At 36.7% G+C, this 23928-nt stretch overlaps 4 protein-coding genes across 5 annotated transcripts; 1 reads left to right on the top strand and 3 right to left on the bottom strand.

Annotated features, from left to right (window-relative positions):
* Positions 1-3853: 3853 nt before the first annotated feature.
* On the bottom strand, positions 3854-4900 carry LOC114720686 (protein FANTASTIC FOUR 1-like). Its single transcript, XM_028906359.1, has 2 exons — positions 4244-4900; positions 3854-3922 (listed from the first exon to the last, which is right to left on the bottom strand). The coding sequence occupies exons 1-2, from the start codon at positions 4898-4900 to the stop codon at positions 3854-3856; spliced, it is 726 nt and encodes a 241-aa protein (XP_028762192.1).
* A 4925-nt stretch (positions 4901-9825) lies between these two features.
* On the bottom strand, positions 9826-11539 carry LOC114720682 (uncharacterized). Its single transcript, XM_028906356.1, has 5 exons — positions 11452-11539; positions 11207-11374; positions 11005-11115; positions 10651-10881; positions 9826-10528 (listed from the first exon to the last, which is right to left on the bottom strand). Exons 1-5 carry the CDS (start codon positions 11497-11499, stop codon positions 10028-10030), a joined length of 1059 nt encoding a protein of 352 aa, XP_028762189.1. The 5' UTR covers positions 11500-11539; the 3' UTR covers positions 9826-10027.
* A 980-nt stretch (positions 11540-12519) lies between these two features.
* LOC114720681 (chloroplast stem-loop binding protein of 41 kDa a, chloroplastic) lies at positions 12520-15232 on the top strand. Its single transcript, XM_028906355.1, has 6 exons — positions 12520-12949; positions 13072-13193; positions 13486-13588; positions 13944-14082; positions 14218-14495; positions 14872-15232. Exons 1-6 carry the CDS (start codon positions 12572-12574, stop codon positions 15052-15054), a joined length of 1203 nt encoding a protein of 400 aa, XP_028762188.1. The 5' UTR covers positions 12520-12571; the 3' UTR covers positions 15055-15232.
* A 368-nt stretch (positions 15233-15600) lies between these two features.
* LOC114720680 (RAN GTPase-activating protein 1-like) lies at positions 15601-18559 on the bottom strand. 2 transcript variants are annotated; one of them, XM_028906353.1, is made up of 2 exons: positions 18340-18559; positions 15601-17431 (listed from the first exon to the last, which is right to left on the bottom strand). In XM_028906353.1, exon 2 carries the CDS (start codon positions 17409-17411, stop codon positions 15765-15767), a length of 1647 nt encoding a protein of 548 aa, XP_028762186.1. In that variant the 5' UTR covers positions 17412-17431; positions 18340-18559; the 3' UTR covers positions 15601-15764. The 2 variants fall into 2 exon arrangements, with proteins under 2 accessions (XP_028762186.1, XP_028762187.1); XM_028906354.1 differs by having other exon boundaries at positions 15601-17398.
* Between the last annotated feature and the right edge of the window lie 5369 nt (positions 18560-23928).

Genomic DNA, 23928 nt, shown 5'->3' with positions numbered 1-23928 from the left:
AGACGATGGAGCACCATGAACTGTGGTGGCCTTCCCCTAACAGCCACCCTCTTTCGTGGGCCCTGTCCTCCTTGTACATATCTGCTTCTTCTTATCTTCTTTTCCCCATCATCACACACTCCTGCTCTCCTCTGTCTCCCCACACGTTCATGATTCCGCGGCTTACATGCACCCGCTTCTATCAATTCCAAACACCCCCACCACCCTACCATGCTTTTAACTTGGCCGGCTACATTTTGTGAGTGTGTGTGTGTGATTCAGTGTTCTTTAAATTCTCAGTACTTGAAATTAGGCAAGCAAATGGATGGGGCTTGTGACGTTCGTCTATATCCAAAGTCTTGGAATTAGGATGTTCTGTTGAGCACTCGAGAGGCCCTCGTCGGCACCATTAACGCGTCCTGCTTGAGTGGTGCATGTCTTTGCTTTTTATCCACACATGGACAAGGAAAAGTCCACACCAGATATATTTATACACACACACACGTACCTAGATATTACCAATTTTCTATATATGACTCAGAATAATATAGACAAAAGGGGGAGGAGAGAGGGGGGGCTATATACGAAATGTGAGTAGTGTGTTTCAAAACTAAATGACTAGAGGGGCAAATTGGATCCCAATTATGTGAGTTGTCTTATCTCAGTGTGGGGCTGTGTTTCATTCGTCTGTGTCCTTGGTTGGGTGGACAAAATTTTGGGGTTCATTTTTGATCCGAAAAGATAAGGCCTTTTCATTTGCTAGTGATGGTGCACAAATAGGTCGGTACAAACAAAACTAGCTCGCTTTCGTGGGGTTGTTATAGGATATATATGCATTGATTGAGATTAATTATCCTTTTTCATTTGTGTTCATAATAATCAGAAGGAGAGGGACGTTCCTGTTTCAAGTCATTTAATTTCCGACTTGTAATAATGTAACTGAAGGTTGACTCAATTTTTTCTTTTTTCTTGGGGGGTCAACATTTTCAGGTTTCCATGATGTCTGTGGAGAACGAATCAGCAGCATCCCCTGAGAAAAGTATTTAAATCCCAGCACCTTAGAGATATGTGTAATATGGTAATGGCATTGCAGGATTGAAACCGTCGTACCACGTTGGATCCTTGTCAGATTATGTTAGCTACCTACTGGTGGATGCTAAATCATCACCTCCATGACAATCCCATTCCTCCAAAAGTCAAATGCCCTTTATAATGCATCATCACTGTAATCCTTTTTATATATAAAGTCTTACTAGTTACTTTTCCTGTGGTGATTAAAAAAATCAGTTAAGGTTAGTTAAATATTAACATTTTTTATAAAATTTTAAAATTATCCTTTGACTAATAATATTAGCCCATTAGGAAGAGAGGATGAAAAGGGCAAGATGCAAGGGCATTTTTAGATGTTAGTTATAAATGTATCATTAAATTTTATAAAAAGCCTCGTATTAAGGAACAAATGAGTGACACCTTAATACCCTCAAAAAGCTTTCCCCATACTCGATAGTGACATATGACTAATGTCATATTTGGAATATATTTTAAGATATGCCTCAAGTCTATAGAACTAGTCTTTTAGCGTCAGTACAAAATAGTCTTATAGAGGGTGTTTGGATAAATCCAAACTATAGTTTGGAGAATAGTTTTTGAAAAAAAAAAAGTGATTTTGAGAATAAATTTTTGAAAGAATAGATTATGTAAAAAAAGTGATTTTGATAAAGTGAGAGTATTTGGACAGTTAGTAGCAGAAGCTCTATTTTATATGCAAATTATCAACAAAAAACATAAGTTAATATGATAATTATATAAAAAATAAATTGTAATTTATATTTTCATTTGAAGTGATAAATTTGCTAATAATTTAAATTTGCCAATATAATAAATGAAACATAAAAAATATAATTAATTAATTGTTAGTATGTGTATATATGTATTTATAAATTATAAGATTAAAAATATTTTTTTCAGAAAGAGCAAAGCAAAAGCATTTTCAGAGAAGACGCGAAGCTTGAGATTCAATTTGGCAGGCGTTTTCGTCATACACCATTTGCTGTATTTTGACACAACATAATTATTACTCCAACAACCCAAAATTTACTCTGAACAGCAAAAATTTCTTGCTTCTTCACAAACCTAAGCTTGGGTCAAATCAAGATTTTCTAAAAAATTTGGGTGTTTGGCAATTATCTTGCCAAAACCCTGATTTGGGGTGGAAAAACACTTTTCTTTAAATTGCCAAACACCCCTTACTCTTTATTAACATGGAGAGACCCTAAAAAAACAAGAATTAGAAGACCAACCTCTTGTTATATCTCATGGCCAAGGAATGGGTTAAGATCTGAAGGAAGAATGATCACAATATTGCCTATGAATGTAACATATACTTGAATTGATTCTCTCAGGTGCAGAAGTAAGTCGACAAGGAAACCCATGAAGCAGCATTTTGAAGGACTCCCCCCCCCCCCGGTCTTTCTATATCTCAAAGTTGCTTTGGCTCAAAATCATCTTTTGGAAGAGAAAATTGGCATTATCAGTACCTTGATGCGACATTATAAATTAGGCGACATCCTGATTGCCCTGCACATTTATTTATTTTTGGTTTCTTACAGAGATATGATATGGTGAGAGAGAATCTGTGCTTAAAGCAGCATCGTAGCCCGTATACCCCAAAAAGGTTCCTCAAGCACATGATGTTTGGGACAAAGTGATGCATGTGCACTGCTCACAACAACAACAACCAAACAACGTTTGGTTTCAGCAAAAAAACTTATCATGTGGTTGCCCAGACTCCACGATCACCTACTCAACCATATCATATCCCCTTCTTGTTCTTGCAATAATTATATTCCAAAGTTTCTCCCAAGTTGCTCTTATTTTCCTTTTGGCCCCCCAATAATAATATTCTACTCCTTTTTTAATTACCTGAGTTTGATATAATGTGACATGGGAGTGAGGTAATAAGAGGAGAGAGATCAGCAGGGCCATGTCTTCAACTTGAAATGGTTCTGAGGAATGGTAAGGGAGGCACATGGATGATCGATCCTACGTTGTGAGGTCAGTCCATGTCACTCTTTTGTGGGGTCCATATTCCCTATGAAAGTTACCAGGCACTGGTACTCACCCCGTACAATGCAACTTGCATAATTGCCGAACCCTCTTTGTTCTTGACCATGATTTCTTTCAATTCCAATCCCCTTTTCTGGTTCTTTAGTTATCTGTTTCTGTTACATGAAATAAAAAGGAAAGAAGCCACCTGCATTATCACATCTCACCGCAAAAATGAACCATTAAATTCCGTGAGAAAGATTCCGGTGCCAACCCTCTGTTTCTGCAAACGTCATGGTTGCAGGGGACACTTCAATTCAGCTTGTTTCACCTATTTAGTCACGTGACTTTGAATTTGATCATCACTTTCACGATACATTAAAGTGGGCCTGAAGATAAACAAGATTTTAAGCTTAAGTCTAATGGAGATTGAACCAAATGACACTGCCTGAAGCTGAAGCTGGTGATGGCTGATAATGCACTTTTACCTCGTTATGTGACTAAGAACATCAAACATGTGCAGTGGCAATAATATTACGATAAATTGCAGTGTGGTTCAGGTTTTGGGTCCACTTGTTAGTCGGTAACATGTTCGAGCATCACCATTGTTGGCTTATGATTGAATCGCAATAAATGAAGGAGGAAAAATGAAAAATTAGATTATTTTTGCCTTGCTCCTCTGTTTTTTTTTTTAAATTTTAATTTTAATTGTTTTATGCTTCCGGAGAGGACCAAAGAAAGAGGAATGAATAAAATAAAACGGATACAAAGGCCACAAAAGGATAGAAGGACAGTGTCCAATATAACTAATAACTATAATAACTACCAATTAGGACATTCTGAGACTCCAAGCACCAATCTTCCAATCATAAATAACCACTGAAATCCTAACAGGGAACTGAAAAAAATAAAAATGAAAGTGAAAGTGAAGATAAGATTAGTAAGTTCAGCTGCTCAAAGCCACACACAGAGAAGAGAGAGCTCAAGTGGCCACCCAAAATGGCTCCCAATTGGGCATCGCGTTGTTGTTCCTATTCCCACTTTCCTTGCACCTTCCTGGTCGGGCCAACTTTCTGTTTCCAATTTCATCATCAACAATATCGTTTAACCCTTCCAACTCCTCTGCATCAGTATCTTCATAATCTACGCCCGCAACTTCTTGTTCTTCCTCCTCCTTCTCCTCCTCCTTCTCCTTCTCTTCTTCATTATCTTCAGCTACTTTTTCTTCTTCATCATCACCAGAAAGGAATGTCTGAAACATGGTAAGAGTGAGCCTGCCATTACTCCGCTGTGCTCGAAAACAAGGCTGAACAGAAGGGGTAGTTACAGCTTCCAAGATTAGCCTACCATCTTCACGATGAGACCTCACTTGAACCCCACCCAAATCTGTAATAGAAGTCAGAGGAGGTGGGAAGCTGTTTGAACGTTTCATTCTTCTGGACATAGAGTAACTTCTACAGGGTTCTGAGGTTTGTCTTGAGAAACAAGTGGTGCTATTTTCTGATGAAAGGAAGGAAAATTCGTCCAAGTTTCCACTGGCATTATCACTACCAGTCTCGCAACCTAGACTTTCTGTGCACATTTCCAAGCTCTTTCCAGTGAGCTTGGAGGAGGAGTGTTTCACAGCAGGATGGACATAGACGTTTTGAGATTGAGGATCCTCAGTTTTCTTGAGAGGCAGAAGAAAACTCCATCCACCCTTGTCAGCATTGTTGTCCATTCTCGTGGAAATTTCATCGTTCGTGCTGGATTTCTCTTGGGATTCAGAGAGTGAGAGGGACGCTGGTGGAGCCAATTTGAGCCTTAGAATTTGTGGTTCAACTGGCCAGGGCTCCAGACATGATCGAAACCCTTGACAAACACTTGAGGAAGACATTTGCGTTAGCCGCAAATACTAACTGTAACAAAAGGCAAAAGGAAAGAGCACAACAGGGGAAGGGAAAAAAGTTTTCCTCCCTTTTTTTGCCTCACTCTCTCACCAAGTTCCAGTTAAAACGATGAGAAAAATGGAGATCTGCTGTGAAGAAGAAGGATTTAAACAGAACCCATCTTTGGGTTCGCCTCAAATTGAAAATGGGTTCTGTGGAAAAAGGAGAGAGAAGGTAGGAGAGAACAGAGGAATGGGCATGAAGTAGAAGTGGGAAAGATGCATCTCAATATATAGTTGGGCAACACCAGAGTGCTGTCCGTAGCTCTATTTGTATACTTAGTAAATTATACATGTAGTAACCTTCTACTTCAAGTATCCCAAATATCAACTTTTTCAACGGAGTCCCTCTTTGTGTTAATATTTCGCTCTATCTGGTTATTAACACTCTGTTTCGTCGGTTTTGACTGTGTGTTTATGCCATATGCCCACACATACACACATACAAAATACATGCAAAGTAATTATCAAGCAATTTTACATGACAGCTGCCTTTACCAATAAGGACTTAATTGGATTTATATTACAGCCGAATAAAGTGAAGGAAAATTCAGTGGGAACATGACTAGTTGAAAAAGCACGAGACAAGAGTAGTGGAATATATCTCTGGTCAATAAACTTATACTAAAAAGATAAGGTGAAAACAAAAAATTAAAAGAAGCAAGAATTATGGAAGTAAGAGTATGATAAAGGAAGCTTTGTATGGTTCTGCTCATAAGCTGGTTGACCACCAGAAGACAGAGTGATCTTTTTGAGTCTGTCCAGAATGGATTCGTTGCTTTGGCTTCTATTTTTCATAGCCATTGGTTGAAATTCTATCGATGTGGCATTGCCATCAACAGAGCCTAAAGCTTAGCCACAGAAACCAACAACAGTTATACTACTATGTTTCATCATACTCACTACTCTGTCATTCCATCATTTTGATCCTTTCGTTATGTTCAATCACAAAGATTACATCTTTCCGTCCGAGTACTTTATTAGGGTAGTTTATTCTGGTGTTATTATTGTTTCTTTTCCTTCAAGATTCAAAATATCGTTCCTTGAACTGACACAAAAGACATACTCTGATGTAAGTTTATTCCAAACCTAAGATGGAATTCCGAGTGGTCCAAACTCTAAACACAGTGTTTAGTTACTTGAATCATCTTAGATAAACAATGGTTTGATGTTTTAAGTGAAAGTTACGTAAAGTTAACAGTGGGAACGTATTATAGGTGCTACTTTGTAGAATATATATAATATTCTTAGAGCAGACAGCGAGATATTTATGTAATAATATAAGCTAATAAAGAAATTTTAGAGTCAACCGACCAAACAAAGGATCAAGAGGAACCCATGCATAATAAAACCTTAGTATAATCGTCAATCTAATGTCCTTTTTCTTGACTTAGCTTTGTTTCATCAATCATGAAGTTTATGGCACGCGCTCTTTGAAATCTACGGCTAGTGCAGGTCGAAGCAAATTAGAAGAAATCGAGCATCGATTCATTATTACCTTTTCCTCCTTGGCCTTTCGTGTCTTTCCATTGGCCAAATCACTTTTACACTGTCAAAATCTGCACAGGACTCGCATATTTTGCTTGCTTCGACAAGTTGAAGAGCTGTTGAATCAAATAAAGCAAATCTACGAAAGCATGCAGTCTCTAAAAGCCTCATCCCTCCGTATACATATCTCTATAATAGCTTCTTCAACAATATAAATCAGAAAAATACATAGCAGCATTTGGCTGTCTAGGAATCTGTCATGCACACACAAAAAAACACGAGCATCAATGCTTTGTATGATATTGCGTAATGTAACACTTCTCATTCATCTTCTCATCTAATGACTAACATGCAACCTCATAAATTCAACTAAACCCTAGGTTTTAGTGAACAACAAACGTAAGAAAGTTGCCACCTTGCACCGATCGACATGATTCCATGTTCAAACTGTAATATATAATTGTGTGTCTTGGTAGCTCAAGTCTCATTTAATAGCCAACAAAAAACAAATGTCATGTCTCATCACCGATAATTAAGTTAATGACAGGTGGCATACTACTATCACTTTGCCCTTTTAATTGAAACAGACCAATTTTTCACCAGTAATATTGAAAAGCAAAGCTGCTTAGTCATTTTTTGTTGGTGTTTGTTTTCTACATGCATGCATGTCACAAGATGCCCCAATCTGTGATGAGTAATTATGATCCATGAAATTAAAGGATAACACGTACAGATGACCGTCTTATTACATCTGAATAAATTGCTGTCATTGATTACCACAGGGATATAAACAGAGATAATAAGATATATAGTAAGAAAACGTGAGGACGTAAATCACGTCGATCATTTTCTCCGCCATGTCCTTTTATATAACGTTGATCACTTGATTGATTTGTGGTCCCTTGTTAACACGGCGAACCACCAACATTGGTTTATTTTGAGACGGGGATGACGTGAAACATCAAATATACGGTTCTGAGGTTAGCTTTGAGACAAATATGTGCAAAAACTGTGGAGGAATCTTATTCCAACAAAGGAGGACGGTATGAAATAAAAGCGATGGAAGAAGAAGAGGGGGACCTAGCATTCACAGTCCTTCTCCTCGCTAACTGCTTTTATTTATTAAGTGAAGAAATAAGAGGAAAATGTCGGGGGAGGCAAGAATATATGCGCCATGCACACTTTCTCAGGAAAAGGTCGAAGCCCTAGCCATCGAATTTGCTCGCATGATACACTTCGCAATCTACGTTTTGTTCTCAGTTGACCAACCAGGGAAGGAGAAACCCTAGGGCCAGCTAGACCTCATTATTATGTGCGTTCTAGGTGGAAGCATCGTTTGTTATTTGAACATGGTTTTGTAATATATATAAAATAAATTACAAAGATTTCTAGGAAGAAAGATTGATGATTCTATTCAAATGTTGACTTTTGACGAGGTTATTGATGGTAGTGCTGCTACTTTTATTATTTTTTTTCCTCTTTCGGTTGCATTTTTCAGGAATGCAGTGAGATCAAGATGGATAGCACAGGGGCACGTAGGCCATGCAAGCTTGTCATGAAACAAATGGCTGCTCAATGGTGAGTTGCAGAGGATCGATGGACCAAAAAAGAAAGGTATTTCCTCTTACGTTAATATAATATGTTGCGTGCTTTATTATGGACGGCGCAGAGATATCATTTTGGAAGCTTCAGTTTCAACGAATTTCTTCTCCGCGCGCGCAGCACTAACGATTCTTAGATTCCAAGGTAAGAGACCTCATTCCTTGGCTTCTAACGTATCAAGTGCAAGGACAACTCACAACTCGCCACCATTATTGTCTCAAACAGGACTTCGTTCCCAAATTTCCAAAGAGATGAAATGCCGATGGCATAGTTAATTTGAAGAAATTGAAAATTGGACCAGTAGTGGTTAAACTAATTAAGACAGAGGGGCTCAAGATCAATAATCCAATCATATACGTATAGTTGATCAAGGGTCAACTCAATAATCATGACTAAATTTATATGATTTAATTTTTTTCATGAGAATTTATATAATTTAATTAAATATATAAAAATATTTATATATAATCTAGAAAAGAGCAATAGTTAAATCAAAATATATTAATTCACAAATGAATGAAATATTCATATATAAACTGTACATACAATAATCTGATAAAATAGGGTTATTAACGAACAAATTTAATAGACTGATATTTTGGAAGGGTGGACAATAGTAGTTTAAAGTAGCATGCGAAATCAAATCCACAATTTCTACTTATAAGAGAATTTTCATGCTATTAGGTTACAAGATTTTTCACAATGCCATCTTAAAAAAAAAAAAAAGAATATTTAGTTTATTAATAAAATAAGAGTTCTATATAAAAGCTTAACAACTAATTTGTGAGTGGTAACAAAGTTAGTTGAGTTAGTTATTTATAATAAATGAGTATTGTCTTCATTAAAATACCTTTATTAATCGTATGTATTAAAATAAAAATCCTTTAACATGTGTAACCATCATGGGGATTGCTTAAATAAAAAAATAAATATGAAAAATAAATTAGATTGAAACTTCTAATTAAGATCAAATTAAGGCTCTAATTAACTCTGCTATTTAGTTAGGACTGGAGATTGTAATAGATAAAGGCAAATGAGGCTGAGCTGGGAATTTGGTCTGGCTTACTCAGGCCCAATTTCTTGGGGTCGGGATGGATTTGGGCCTGTGTGGCATTTGGAAACAGTAGGCCTGGCCTGGTGTTCCACAGTCTCTTTCTTGATGATGCCTTGGGTCCGAGATTCCCGAGTCTGTAATCTTTTTTAACCCTCTTTTCTCTGAAAAAACCTCAATATTATATGTTTCTCAACTAAATGCAGAAGAGGACAGCTCCTAATGAATTAAGGTTTGGATCTCTTGTCTACAAAGGTGACTGTATTTAGTGTGACTCGAACTCGTTTGCATTTAATAGAAGTATACTTATGCTTGTAGGGAAATATTTCTTGACTAAATAAATTAGAATTAAGTAAACTTTAAATTAAAAATTAAGGTGAAAGTCCCGATAACAGGGGTTAATGACAACGGTTGAAAGGCATTTTAATTTTCTGAGCACGGCTTGAAAACAAAAACCCAAAAAAAAAATGCTTGTTTTTATTTTTTGGACAGAGAACAGAGCCTTGAAAGCACAACAAAGAAAACCACAAGAATGTTCAACCACAAATACAAGACTGAATTGCAAAGTTATGTATGCTTTTTGCCTTTTCACAATTTCACAAACAAAACACTTGATTTCATCCCGTAATTCTTCAAATAAAGCCCATGAGATTTAAACGATCATTCTTACTTTATAAGTGTGTATATATATATATATAGTGTAAATAAAAAGACGCATGAATGTGCAGATAATTAATGTCAATAATTTATAAGTTTGATTTATTACTAGTACAATATTTGAATATTATGGCATCTAAGATTAACGGTGATGCCTGAAAATTTCCGTACCCACCTCATGATAGCTCTCGTCATCAAGCGAAACAGAGAACTTGAAGAGGAATACAATATATTACTATAAAATTTAAGGGTTTTGAAGAAAGACGATCCTCAATTTTTCAGTTTTTCTCATCATCCCCATGACTGCCCTCATTGTCAAGTGAAGGGAACTCGAAGAGGTCGCTCCTAGGCGTTTGAAATGCTTTCGTCTTACAATCATCATCATCATCTCCTTTTTCTTCTTCTTCTTTGTCTCCGGCAATTGATGGCAACGGAGACGAGAAGTCCAAGCACATTCCCTGGATGACCTGCTCGTATGATTCCGAGAGGTCTTGAGATGTATGTTGGTGGTACTCCACTAGCTGATGCAGGCACTGGTTTTCTCTTATCAGATTTGCGTTTTCATTGGCCAATCTGGATTTTTCTGCAAGTAATGCTTCAAGTTGAAGCCTCACCAGATCATCTTCCTCTGGCCTTATTCCTTTAGCAAACCCATCACGCAGCCTGCCATTCTCCTCTTCAAGCAGAGCACATCTTTCTTGCAAGAAGCTCAAGTCTGACTTTATAGACTTCAATTCTCTGGCAAGTGAGGCTGCTTTGCTTGCCATTAAAACTGCAAGCTGACATAGATAAAACAAGTACCTTTAAGCTGATATAGATAAAACGAGTACCTTTTATCTAGAAAAAGTAGTGCTTTTAGACATGGAACAAAAGCGCCGTTAGAAAGATGAATTGTACCAACATTTTTGGCTTTCTTCAGGTTTTTGTTTCTGTTTCTTCCTTCATTTGCCTTCTGGGAGTCATCCGCAGTGACTTCTGACAACTCACTCGGATCATACTTCCTTTTTGCTCCTTTTTTAGATTCGTCTTCTTTCTTTTTCTCTTCTGATTCGGTTTCTTTACTCTCACCCTTGTAATGTTTGCTCTGGAATATGTCGGTCAATGTGGGCGGTTGACCCAATTCTCTGGCTCCCTTTGGGTAAAAGAAAGGGCGAGAATTGTAAATGAAATGCCTAAGAGACTGATAATTCAACAAGGATCTGCAAAGAGAATGCATGAAAAATGCTCAAGTAGAGGTCAGAATTCAGAATAATACCTGTAAGGCATTGTCCAAATTGTTTGAAAGCAGAGAGAGAGTGTGGGCGATGGAGTCAAACCCCCTGATGAGCAGCAAAGAACCTTCCTTCAACCTGTTAGATTTTTCACTCTGCAAAATGAACGAAGCTCAAGAGCCCATTACTTAGTTTTCCCAGTACGGAAGAGAACCCATCATAATTTTTCTAGAGACGGAGACTAACCTCACGGGCAAGAGTGTGAGTAGAAGAATCATCATCGTTGGAGATTTTGGGATGACGATCATCAAGAATGGTGTCCATCCTGTTCCGGAGATTGCTCCAGAAACGCTTATCGGAAGAAGGGCTGAACAGAGGCGGAGAAGAAGAAGCCATAGGTTCACTAGCGGCCTCCTGTCAAAATAACAATAATAACCACAAAAAGCTGATGGAAAGTAGAAAGAGTGAGAGAATGATGAAGAATAAGAAACCTGGTTTAGTCGGAGAGGGGAGGGTGATGAGTCGAGAGATGTTGCCATTGCAGTGACTGGGGGAGAGGGAGAGAGAGAGGGTGAGGAGAAGGTGAGGCTCAAACGGATAGTTTCCACTTTTCAAAAGGCAGACTGGGGAGGAGAAGGATTGCAAGGGTTTAAATATAGATGGGCCCTACTGCCGTTATCTCCGAGTAACGTTCGGAAATCTGAAGCTCCTTTTCTTTTATTACTGTCACTACTCTACTATTTATAGTTGGCTGTCCCGTCCACACTCTATTTTGATTGGCCAATCCCTCAATTCTGACTTCTTGCTCGGCGCTCCCCGAAAAAATAAAAAAGAAAATTATAAAGAGTCTAAAAAAATTATAAAATAAATTCTAAAAGTTATTATTTTCTATTATGTAACTTATTATTATAAATTGTTTAGATTGTTATTGAGATTTTTTAATAATTTTTTTAAATCTTATTATAATTCTTCCAAAATAAAAACACTTTACACATACAAATTATTTTTTAAATTTTTTCATTAGCTTAATTTTTTATTAGGAAAATGACAGTAAAAATGATTTTTGAACTTAAAAATTTTTAAATAATCACCCAAATAAACAAAATTACAATAACAAATTGAAATTTTTAAATTTATTGAAATGACTATATTACTCATAATTTTTTTTCGAAAGTTAATTATAGTATTTCAATAAAAATTCAGGTTTTTATAAAATATGTAGACATGTAAATAAACAGATCCTCTAATTAATTAAGAGATAGTACAAGAGTTCCCAAATAATCATATTTAAAAAGAATTAAATTTGCATAAAATCAAAATTTGGAAACTAAATTCTTTACATTCATTTGTTTAGACGAAGAACGATGGTAAAAAAAAACAAATTAAATTTGTATGCATTTCTTTTAATAGTTGCACTGACCACCTTATTTCTCTCCCTGCGCCTCCCCAAAAGTAGGAGCATATCCACGTAAAACCCATCGTGCTTTCTTTGGTGTGATCCAGAAATTACCCAGGAAATTGACCTGAGGAGGCACGTATATAGCTAACTCTATCTTGTGTAAAAGCAACTGCTGGTTCTCATTCTCTGAGAAGCAACGGGATCGAGAATCAATGGCCTCTCTTGCTTCTTCTTCATTCTTGCTTCACTCTTCATCCTCTTCCACTCTCCTACCACCCTCTCTTCCTTCTTCTTCTTCTCGCCTTTCTTTCTCTTCCTTATCCTATTCCTCCTCTCTCTCTGTTTCTCCCATCCTTCTCCCCCACCCTTCCACTTTTACACGTTTTGCCACTCCTTCTGCTTTCACTCTGAGGGCTAGTGCTGAACAGAAGAAGAAGGTGCTTATTGTGAATACCGACAGTGGTGGGCATGCCGTGATTGGCTTTTATTTCGCCAAAGAGCTTCTGGGTAATGGCCATTCGGTCACTATTCTCACTGTTGGTGAAGAAAGCTCCGGCAAGATGAAGAAACCCCCTTTTAGCAGATTTTCAGTTATAAATTCCTATCTCGCTCTGAACATGATGTTTGCTTTCGCAACGCATATGTCTCTGTGATATTAGTGATGAATATTGTGAATCCCTTGTATTTACGTGCGAAATTGGAAAATATTCAGGAAATTGTGAGCTCTGGAGGCCGCACAATCTGGGGAAATCCAGCAGAAATAGGGAGTGTTGTGGGAGGGGAAACATTTGATGTGGTTTTGGACAACAATGGCAAGGACCTTGACGCTGTGAGGTTTGTTGCTTTAATTCTTGTACTTTGCTTGGTGATGCTAAATTTTGATGGAAAGTCATTGCTTTGGGTTTCATCTACGTCTTCCTCGGCATGATTGCGTCTTGCTACTTTGATCCCATTTCATAATAACGTTTTGTGTCTATAATAATGAGAATTAGTATCCTTGAATAAATAGTTGCTGGAAATGGCAAGGCAAATGCCCTTTTCTCCGGTTTTCCTTAAAATATATTCAGGAGTGAATATGCAATTGCTATTTCCAAGACACTAGCCTAACATCAATACACGCTTGTAGACCTGTGATAGACTGGGCCAAAAGTTCTGGAACCAAGCAATTCTTGTTCATCAGCAGTGCTGGAATCTACAAACCAACCGATGAACCTCCCCATGTTGAAGGGGTATGTTATATTTATGATCTCAGTATATATATATACATACTCCTCCGGTCCTAATTATAAGACCCAATTGACTTATTTGAGGAGATTAAGGAAGTAAGTTAAGTTGGTTATTTATAATAAATAAGTGTTGTTATTCCTAAAATATCCTTGCTAATTAAGTATATTGGCTAAAACTATCATTATTAGAAGGATTATCTTGGAAAAAAATGCATAAATATAAGAGAAAAAATGGATTTGGTCTTATAATTAGGACCAAATAAAAAGTCAAATTGGGTCTTATAATAAGGACCGGAGGAGTATTATTCATGCGTGCCAATAGCAATATTAGCCGGAGTTGAAACCTCCTCCCATTCAGGATGTTGTTAAAGCTGATGCTGGTCATGTTGGGGTGGAGAAATATATTGAGGAAACTTTTGGCAGCTGGTCAATATTCCGGCCACAGTATATGATTGGCTCCGGCAACAACAAAGACTGTGAAGAGTGGTTTTTTGATAGTAAGTGGGAAAATCACAGACAAGCTTTATCTCTTATTTGTCTCTTGAAACGTCAGATAGCGTATGTAATTTCTTAGACAAGAGGTTGGCAGTAGATTTCATTATATGCCAACATATGAATATTCTGTGTTTCAGGAATTGTGAGGAACAGACCAGTGCCAATTCCTGGCTCTGGCTTGCAACTCACAAACATAGCTCATGTTAGGGACTTGTCTTCCATGCTTACTCTAGCTGTTGAGAAACCAGAAGCCGCGAATCATAACATTTTCAACTGTGTGAGCGACCGTGCTGTGACTTTGGTTGGAATGGCCAAACTATGTGCCCAAGCTGCACAGCGGCCTATTAACATCGTGCTTTATGACCCTAAAGCTGTTGGAATTGATGCTAAGAAAGCTTTCCCCTTCCGGAATATGGTAATTACACGTCTTTTACTTGACACACTGATGTTTCAAAAATTAGCATGACACTATGGTTATAGCATCAAATTTATCGAAGGTATGGAACTACTACCTCCGGGTCTTACCAGTTGATTGATTTGGAAATATTAAAAAAACTAAACAATTATTTTAAAATATTTATATTTATCATTTTTATCTGAACTAATTTGCCTAACTTATAAACTGATATATATATATATATAAGTATTTCATAAAGATCATATAATATATCTTATATTAAGTAATGGAGTTAGTATGATATATGAATGCCTTGCCCACCAGTGTATTGGTCACGTACTCATCTTACACACACACAAAATACATGTTTTACATATGAGTGTGCATGATGCAGCACTTCTATGCCGAGCCTAGAGCAGCCAAAGTAAAGTTGGGATGGACATGCAGCACAAACCTTCCTGAGGACTTGAAAGAACGTTTTGATGAGTACGTCAAGATTGGGAGAGACAAGAAGGACATGAAGTTTGAGCTAGATGATAAAATATTGGAGTCCTTAGAAGTTCCAGTACCTGTGTGATCAATTCATACCCAAACCATACTGTAAGTTTTCCTGTTACCCTATGAGGAAACAAGTGTATTAGAGAATACTACTTGACCAAATTCTTCTTGAAAGGAGAAAGGTTTTAATAATTTGATATGCATATCTGTACCAGACCGTAGCTTATTCTGAGGATCTACTTCGGCTTTAGAATGAATCTATCGTATCATCAGTTTTCCAGAATGCACTCAAGCATTTCGAGAATCCACGATGGATCACAAATATTGCAGATTGATCATAAGATATAATAAACGTAACCTTATTGGCCGAAAATTGTAGCCTAAATATGTCATACCATAATCATTTGTAGATTCTCCACATAAGCGGCATTTTGATAGCTAGTATCCAAGCTTTCAAGGTCCTGGCGATCAACAGATACATAAAATTCTTGGATTGTCTAGTCACCTACCATCACCAGGCATTCAGTCAAAACCTCAGCAATCACCCATAAAAGATGATGCAATAAAAGGGATAAAAAACGCACACAAACGAAGGTAGGAGTCACACAGCAACCTAAGATAAGAATTTCCGAAACTAAAGGTTTATGATGTTAATGGAATTAATACATTTTTCACAGAAGGTCGAGTTAAGCTGAATGACAATCTTGGAAAAAAAAAAAAAAAACTTCGTCAACTGAAAATACGAATTGAGCTACAAGATTAAAATTATAAGTTACATTCATCAAGGTCCTAAGAATCCTGCTTAATGTTGAGTCCCTTCAGTTTTGATTCCAATTCATCATGATCAGCACCGTCCTCTTCAGTTTCGTCATCAACGTCATTGTCTTCTCCTTCCGGATCATTTTCATCCAAGGGACCAAGCATATGGGGGCAATTTTTAAATATATTTTTCAGCTCATCAATCCCTTCGTCAGATATGAAGTTGGCATCGATATTAAGCAACTTGAATCCAGCTTTCCGCACAACAGCTTGGGCCAATAGCCTAGCTCCCGACCTTCTGATGGCATTAGTGCTCAAATCGACTTCATTTAGTTGGCCATGACCCTCTTCCAGTGCCTTGCTAATCAAAATTGCACCTTCATCCTTTAGCTCATTCTCAGACAGATTTAACTTGGTAAGGAATTGTTTGGAGGCTATGCAGGCAGCCAATGAAGCAGCACCTTTAGCACTAATATCGTTTCCAGATATTTCCAGAATCTCTAGTGATGGAGCAGATTCTTTGAGAGCAATAGCGATTGCTTCTGCCCCCTCATCCTCTAAGTTCAAATAACTGAGGTATATCTCAGTCAGATCTGCAAATGCAGGTATAACTTTACCCAGGGCAACTCCAGCTTCTACACCAAACATGTTGTCCCGCAAATCGAGCTTCCTCAAATGTGTACAAGTCCCAAGGGCTTCTGCTAGGGCAATACCACCATCAGAGCCTACTCTGGTAGATGAACAACGAAAATCCTCCATAGCTGAAGAACGTTTCAGAATACCAGCTATAGCAATGGCCCCTGCATCTCCAGTCATGTTGTTATGAAAATGAAGAACCCGGAGCTTCTCAGTGGAAGGAATCAGTTCACAAACTGCTTTTGCAGCTTCCTCTGATATACCGTCATTCATCAAATATAGCTCCTCCAAGTTAGTTTGTGAACTTAGGAGTGACCCAAATGCCCTAACCCCCTTTTCACCCATGGCATTATTTGACAGATTGAGAGACTTTAAAGCACAACCTTCCAGCACTGATGAAAATATAGTCATCACTTCAAGAGCTTCTGCTTCAGGTCTTCCAGCAATAAAATCTGATAGATCAACTTCTGTCAATTGATGCTTAATTGATGATAGGATGGGTTCAGCAACACAAGCAGCATCCAAGCCAAAACTTCGATTGCTAAAGCATATCTTTGTATATGAATTTGGTTCTCTCAGGGGTTTCAGAAGTTCTGCAGCTTCCTCTCCATCAATAAAGGCTCTGCGCCCTCCGGATATATCAAAAACAGTATCAGCAGTCACGGTAACCTTTCCATCTATGGATTCTCCATCTTCCTTCATGCGAGGGCCTCTTTTCAATACCTCCAACATAAGCTTACTTGATTCTTTAGCATAAATTTGCACAGCAGAACTCCCATCACCGTCAGGCTCCTTCTCAAAATGTTGGTTAGCCATGGTGAACACTGTTTCCTCAATTTTCTTTGCATCCTCCTCAGCCTCTTCTCTGCTAAGCAGTCCATACTTTCGAGAGAAAATGGATGGAGTTGTCAGATTTTTGGTCATTCGCTCTACAAGCATTAACCTGGTACTCTGGCTAGGGGGCCATAATTTGATTGAAAATGAGCGATGCTGGTATGTCTGTTCTGTGGAATCCATACCAAAGCAACCTGTAACAACCATGACAGTAACATTAGATGCCTCTGCCAAAATTAAACACATAAGATGTCAGGTGCTAATTATTAGCTGGCAACTTAAAAAGAAAAAAAAAAACAGAGATACCAATTACTACTTACTAGAAGACACCAGGAGGATAACAAATTGTTCATGAAAAAAGGTCAACGATACAATGTATAGATTGTAGTAAACCAATAAGATAATTGTAGAAATAGCTGCCACAACAATGGCAAAGGGGATTGATTTGACCAGGGAGTAAGAGACCCTACTGATCAGAAACAACACATCACAGTAGATTATATAACCAAAAAGCTTTTGATATGGCTCGACTTGTAAACAAACTTATTATCATAAACCCAGATTGAAAGAACAGGTGGCACATAAATATAAGCTCTCAGTTGAAAATTTAAGGAAGTATAATATGCTTACTATGACATATTACTTCAAATTTATGATACTAATTTACACATAAATTTAAAAAAAAAAAAGTCCGAAAACATCGGTTTGCACAAGTCGATAAGATGGTACGAAAGCAACAAAAATTTAATCTCGGCAGATTAATCAAGATTAATAGTTAAACACATATCACAGACCATAAACACTTTAATACGATAGACCAAATAATATGAATCCTGTGAGGCACAGGGCTTACAGTACTCCTCCAGCACAAAAGTTTTATTTCAGCATCTAAAGCCATGGTTTTTACCGATTATTACAACTCGAAAAATAATGGAAACACTAAAGACTGGTTAGATCAAATCCAAAGAAACCTGACCCCTAGGAGGACAAGTGAAGGAGAGAAATAAAAGAGCTTAAAGCAAGACCCAGGAGTCGAGACATGAAGCATTAACAACGAAGAATGTCCAGAAATAGATAAACAACGAAGAATATCCAGAAATAGAGCGAACAAAGAGAGGGATAAAAGAAGTGGTACCTGAGAGTGGTGAGTCAAATTCGATCAAAGAGATCCGAAGAAAACCCTAGAGCGAGGCTAAGGAAGAATCAGTAAAAAATGGGAACAGAGGAGCAGCTGGATTCCAGGCGATTTTGAAATTCGAAATTTTGGATGCGATCCGTTCGCGGCCTTACTGCGTTAGTGGAAACGGAGGGCAGACAAATCACGAAAAAATATAACAGTAGCACTCTTTCCCCGAGGGGAGGTTTTTTTTTCCCCAGAATATCTAAATACTATCATGTTGTCTAACGGCATACGGCATACTGCATACTACCTTTCTTTCTATTCTCCCCCCCCAAAAGTATTACCTATATATTGAGATTATATATTATATAACTATTTTAAAAAAAATCATACATTTATCACTTATTAATAGCACAGCTGATGAGTTGATGTTTTGAACTATATACGATACACAGTAAATTACAATAATTTGAGTAAAGAACTATTATCGAAAAAATATGATATTTCAAATTGATATTATAGGGGGAAATAGTTTTGAACTATTTTTATAAAAACTAATGATGCCAAGATTAACTAACCTATGAGGTTTAAGAAAACATTTAAAATTAATTAAAAATAATAAATATATAAGAAATGAAATTTCTTTTCCAAATATATAACCTTATTTATAAGGGGTAAATAAGAGAGAGAAAGTATAAAAGAGAATGCAACTTGTGAACCTTTTAATTAATTAATGCAATGCATAAAATTAATTAGGGACAAAAATAGTAAAAACATGTTAAGTGTTTAAACAACCCCATGTGAAATCTTATAAAAAAGACTTAATGCAATTCAAATTTCAAGTTCTTATAAAAAAGACGGAAAGGAGTAGTAATAATGAGAATTAAAACAACATACCAGCAAAAGTTGATATAGTTGGTAATAAATAAGCTCATAAGTCACAAGATTGTGGGTTCAAATCCCGCTGCCTGTTTGGAGACTTTATTGATGAGTCTAGAGATATGCATTGATGCTAATGAGTTTCTGGGACCCAATTCATCTAAATTTTGTTTACTAAAAAAAAAGAATGAGAACACCTTTTTATAATCAATATCTTTGTTCTTATAATTTATAGTTTTATTTGTGATGTTTAAGGTTTTTAAACATTAAAAAAAAAACACCAAACTACATCATTATTGGGTGCCGGCGACCTAGTGGGGTAATGTTCTTATGATGTACAATTTTGATCCTCTAGAATAAAAGATCAACATATTTAGTATGACTTTGGAATATATAAAAAATATATATGTAAGTTCCTTGCATGCTTGATATTATTTGAAACTGATGCATTGATTATGCCTGGTGACTATAATAAATCGTTACACTAATTTTTCTTCCGCAAAGTTGCTGTCAAGTTATTATACTCATTGGGATGCTTATTGCTTTTTACTGGTATATCTACAATTTTCCTGGGAGGGGCCACTCCAAGGGCATGGTTGGCCAAAGAAAATGAGTATCTGGTGTCCACTATGTCAAAGGGGATTGTTTTTAATAAAATAATACTCATAAGTAATTAAAAAAAAAGTAAATGTACAGTCCTCGTCGTTTTTAATAATATATTGGTTATCTGAGATGATTTTTCAGATTAATTTACAGGAACCTGTGTTTCAGTAATGTTTGTGAGAAAACTCGGATTAATTTAAGAATAAAAAATTGAGGGAGGCAGAATAAAATTGCTTTACTGCATCGGGGGAATGTGAAAGATGATGATTACAAGCACCTTGTGGGAGTGACCTGAATTCCAAGTAATCATCAACAAATCAGCCCCCCAGTCATGAGTGTTCGCAACCCCCTCCAATTAAAATAAAATGACTCCTTAAAATTATTAGATAGAAAGATAAAGGACTAAGTGAGCACCGGCCCGGAATTCAACTTGGGCCTCGGCCTGGATTATCGTCCCCAACTATAAAAAAAAAAAAAGAGAGAGACAATTTTGTCCGGATAAGTACAAACATCCATCTATTAGAGATAATCATATTCAAAACACTATCGGATACTAAATATAAACACTTTTTCAACTAAAAGAAAAGAACAATTAGCTATGCTGGAAGAAATAAAATTTTATTCATATGGTTACTTTGTACAGCATATAGTTACTTAAAATAAGTGAAATATGTTTTTTTTACGTATTTATCTCATGTAATGCAAAAATATTAAAATAAACTAATTTAAGGACCACCACCGTGACTCATCAAGGTCCCTTTTTGTTCAACTCAAGCACTTAATTTGCTGATGTTTGAGATGACAATATGATCTTCAAAAAACAGTTCTCAAGGTGATTACGAGGTAAGACTTTAATGATAATTTTGTCTTCATTTACATAAGTGCGTTTTTAAGTACTTATTCTAAAGAGTTCAAAATGTCTGTTTTATTATTATTTTTTTCATGGCCAACCATCAACTTTGATTATATTCGTACATGCACTTGGCCCCGCCCCATGACAGTGCGTGTCGACGTTCTAGTTTAGATTTTATGTTCAAGGCACCTCCACTGGATTTCCATCGTTTCGATAGGGATACGTGTAATATAATTAATTATTAAATACTAATATGGTTGCAAATATATCATCTAATTATCTAATCTAATTATAGCTCATGAACAACACCGACACTTTGCCAGCTGGAATGCGGTGGACACATGTATGCCGCTCGGAAGCCGCCAAAGAGCAATAATTTGGGATCATCCCACAATCCTCATTGCGAAAATGATACCACAATATATTATTCTCTTTAGTTTTAAACGTAAAAATTAAATAGCTGATTTATATAAAGAAAATTAAAATATCTCTTAAGGGACACTTTTATCAATTAACTCCTTTGGATATGTAGTGATTCGTGAGTGGATCTGTGTGTTGTAATATTAGTTTCCGAATCGATTAATAATCAGGGACTTGTATTCATATTTTTTTATGCATAATTACTCACACATAATGGGTTCAGGTCTGAGGAAAGCCTCATCACAATGATGTTAAAAATTAGGAGTAGTTGGGAAGTTGGGAGGTTGTGATCGATGTTGCTGTTGCACCAACTTTTGATGACAAACGTAATTCCTATTGAAATAAATAAATAAATAAAGCTCACGTGTCATTTTTTGTGTAACGCTTGTGAAAACGAAAGTTGACAGTCCCTGAATTGATTTCATAAACTTTCAAGTTATTTATTGCAAGTTGTTGAATTTAGATTAATCTCAATCTTGATGTGGTATTAATTGCTTCGCAAAATTATGAGAAGACCATCTGGCATTTATTTTTCAAAAAAGTTAAGTTGCATCAAGTAAACCAATCAGATTACAGAAAGCTTGAAGATTGAATAGTGTAATAAAATTCATGAATTGCGCCAACATTAGCTTTTACATAAGCATGAAAGGATGAAGTAGGTAAATTGATATTGACGAGTGGGTTTAGAACTTCAGATGTTGAATTTGAACGGTTTCAAGGTTGATAAACCAGTAATAAGCTAACAGCAGAAAGGACGAATGCAAAAATCCATCGAGACGTCAAGAATTTTCTTTTGGACGTAAATAAACAAAAAAGTTGGACTAATATATTAAGCAATAAATCCTTATATTGTCATGAAAGCTTTATCTCCAAGTTTTGAATGTCGTCGCTTGGCGTGTCCAGCAATATGCAGTTGTTTATAATCTAATCATTGGCACATTAAATTCTGTAAAAATTCTTGCATTAATTTATAAATAGAAACAGAGAGGAACATATATGGATTTATAAACATTAAAAGCATATTCTTGGCATAAAAATCCTACGTTACTACGGGTACATCTTTATAATAACAGATAAAAAGGAGAGAGAGGCATGATAAGCTCAGCGGTCCAATAGGGGGCAAAAGAAAAAAGGAAAGTAAAACGCAGAATCATGAGGCAGGAAGAAGCGCATTTACAAACAGAGATAGTAGCTGTGAACATTTCTATGAAAAACAAAAAACGCAAACTTTAAAAAGTGTATTATTGCAGGTCCCTTACTCATAATCCACTGTAGTGGGGCCTGACTTGTGCCGCAATCCATTCAGGATTCGCTATCCTCTTGCGTTCCTTGTATTTACCCACCACAAATGACGCAGCATCTAGCACACAAGCACAAACACAGATATTTTACCACACGCCAGTTCATTCTGGAGTTATTAACATGGAAGCTACGAGGTTTGAATTTACTTCACGTTTGCTGCATCAATCACAGTAGCTAAGAAAAAGCATTCAAAGAAATCAAGGGGAAAATGGGCTTTTCTTCTGTTGGATTTTAGCAAGACTTGGAAGAAAATGAGTGGGACCCGTTAGTCTAGATAGCTTTCTTTCACACTGACCTGAAGTTATGGCAGCGGGGGGATAAATTCTGTCTTCACGTAAAGCGTAGAGAGAGAAAAAGGGCAAGAAACCCATGATGCACTTTCGTCGTTGTTATATTTATTAGAAAAAATTGTGAAAAAGTCTCGAACGACCAACCAATATTTTGGAGAAAAGACCAAACTTGCAGCGCAGAACATGAGAATTTTTTCCCCTATTTATTAATTAACATAAAGCTATTCCTTTAACTCGGAGGGACCAGTTTAAATCAGACATGGCCAGCGCTGAGGGAGAAGATGATGTTCCTCGATTCAGGTCGCCATCTTCGCGCCTTACCCTTATGTAGCAGAAGAGACCACCAGCTCTATGTTAGAGTCATCCCTTCAAAACTTGTGAGTTTCGTCGTGTCTCTTTTTGATGTATTACTGCGTTTGAGGGCTTGGGCTCAGTCTGTGCCTTAGTTTCCTGCTTTGATTTTGGATTTCGATTTGTTGTTTTGTTTCTTCTTCTGGCTAAATTTTGCGTGTCGTCGTCTTTCTTGTTTCTGATTTTTCGTTTTGATTAGTTGGTCAAGCTAAGTGCTCTCTTTCATCCTTCTCTTCTCCCTTTCTTTCATTATCCGGGGACGGGAGAGTATGACTGTTTGCTATGGAGCTGTCAATATCTATCATATATTATGGGAATCACGCTTTGTGGCTCAATAGCTGAGATTTGCTGTATTCTGCACTATTTTGGAAGTGAGGAAACAAGAGGAAGAAGAAGAATGAAGTAAAGTTGGTACTCACAGATCTGGGAATGATTAACTGACAAAGATCATGTAGCCTGAAGTTGTGTAGGAAAATGAAGTTTATAGTCCATTTTTGGATATGGCCACATGCTTTTCTATCTAAAGAATTTGTTATGCCTTTGAAGTAGATGCTGAATTGGAAAGGATTTTTCCAGATGTTGCTTCATGGTATGACATAGGAGACTATGTTGTTTTAATCATTCTGGGCGCCTCATTAAAATAACCTACCAAACTATTTGCTGCTGCATCTAATAAAACTTCTAATTACTTGGGAACCCATATCTAAGTACCCCTGATGAGAATTCTTCGACAAAGGCATTCATACACGATATGATGGTATTTTGTTTTGGGATGTAGGTAACCGTCCGATGATTCAAAATGCTAGAGCAATTTTTCTGTGGCCGAATTGATAGATAGTTATGGATAGACTAAAATTCAGTTATCATTCTTTCCATTTATTCATTACGAAAATAACTATTTTTTCA

Source organism: Neltuma alba, unplaced genomic scaffold (genome assembly GCF_004799145.2).
Source record: "Neltuma alba isolate B1F8T4 unplaced genomic scaffold, ASM479914v2 tig00011994_pilon, whole genome shotgun sequence".
Lineage (NCBI taxonomy): Eukaryota > Viridiplantae > Streptophyta > Magnoliopsida > Fabales > Fabaceae > Neltuma > Neltuma alba.
Note: the sequence above shows the minus strand (reverse complement) of the source record. Positions and strands in the feature narration are given on the sequence as shown.

What these genes read in the sequence shown, in the direction of transcription:
- LOC114720686 (XM_028906359.1), bottom strand. Translation starts at nt 4,900, where the DNA reads ATGTCTTCCTCAAGTGTTTGTCAAGGGTTTCGATCATGTCTGGAGCCC. An exon ending in GTGATGATGAAGAAGAAAAA is followed by an intron (nt 3,923 to 4,243) that starts GTAGCTGAAGAT and finishes TATTTTTTTCAG; the next exon opens with TTCCCTGTTAGGATTTCAGT.
- LOC114720682 (XM_028906356.1), bottom strand. Translation starts at nt 11,499, where the DNA reads ATGGCAACATCTCTCGACTCATCACCCTCCCCTCTCCGACTAAACCAG. An exon ending in CCCCTCTCCGACTAAACCAG is followed by an intron (nt 11,375 to 11,451) that starts GTTTCTTATTCT and finishes TTATTTTGACAG; the next exon opens with GAGGCCGCTAGTGAACCTAT. An exon ending in CTCACACTCTTGCCCGTGAG is followed by an intron (nt 11,116 to 11,206) that starts GTTAGTCTCCGT and finishes TTCATTTTGCAG; the next exon opens with AGTGAAAAATCTAACAGGTT.
- LOC114720680 (XM_028906353.1), bottom strand. Translation starts at nt 17,411, where the DNA reads ATGGTTGTTACAGGTTGCTTTGGTATGGATTCCACAGAACAGACATAC.
- LOC114720681 (XM_028906355.1), top strand. Translation starts at nt 12,572, where the DNA reads ATGGCCTCTCTTGCTTCTTCTTCATTCTTGCTTCACTCTTCATCCTCT. An exon ending in AACCTCCCCATGTTGAAGGG is followed by an intron (nt 13,589 to 13,943) that starts GTATGTTATATT and finishes CCTCCCATTCAG; the next exon opens with GATGTTGTTAAAGCTGATGC. An exon ending in CTTTCCCCTTCCGGAATATG is followed by an intron (nt 14,496 to 14,871) that starts GTAATTACACGT and finishes TGCATGATGCAG; the next exon opens with CACTTCTATGCCGAGCCTAG.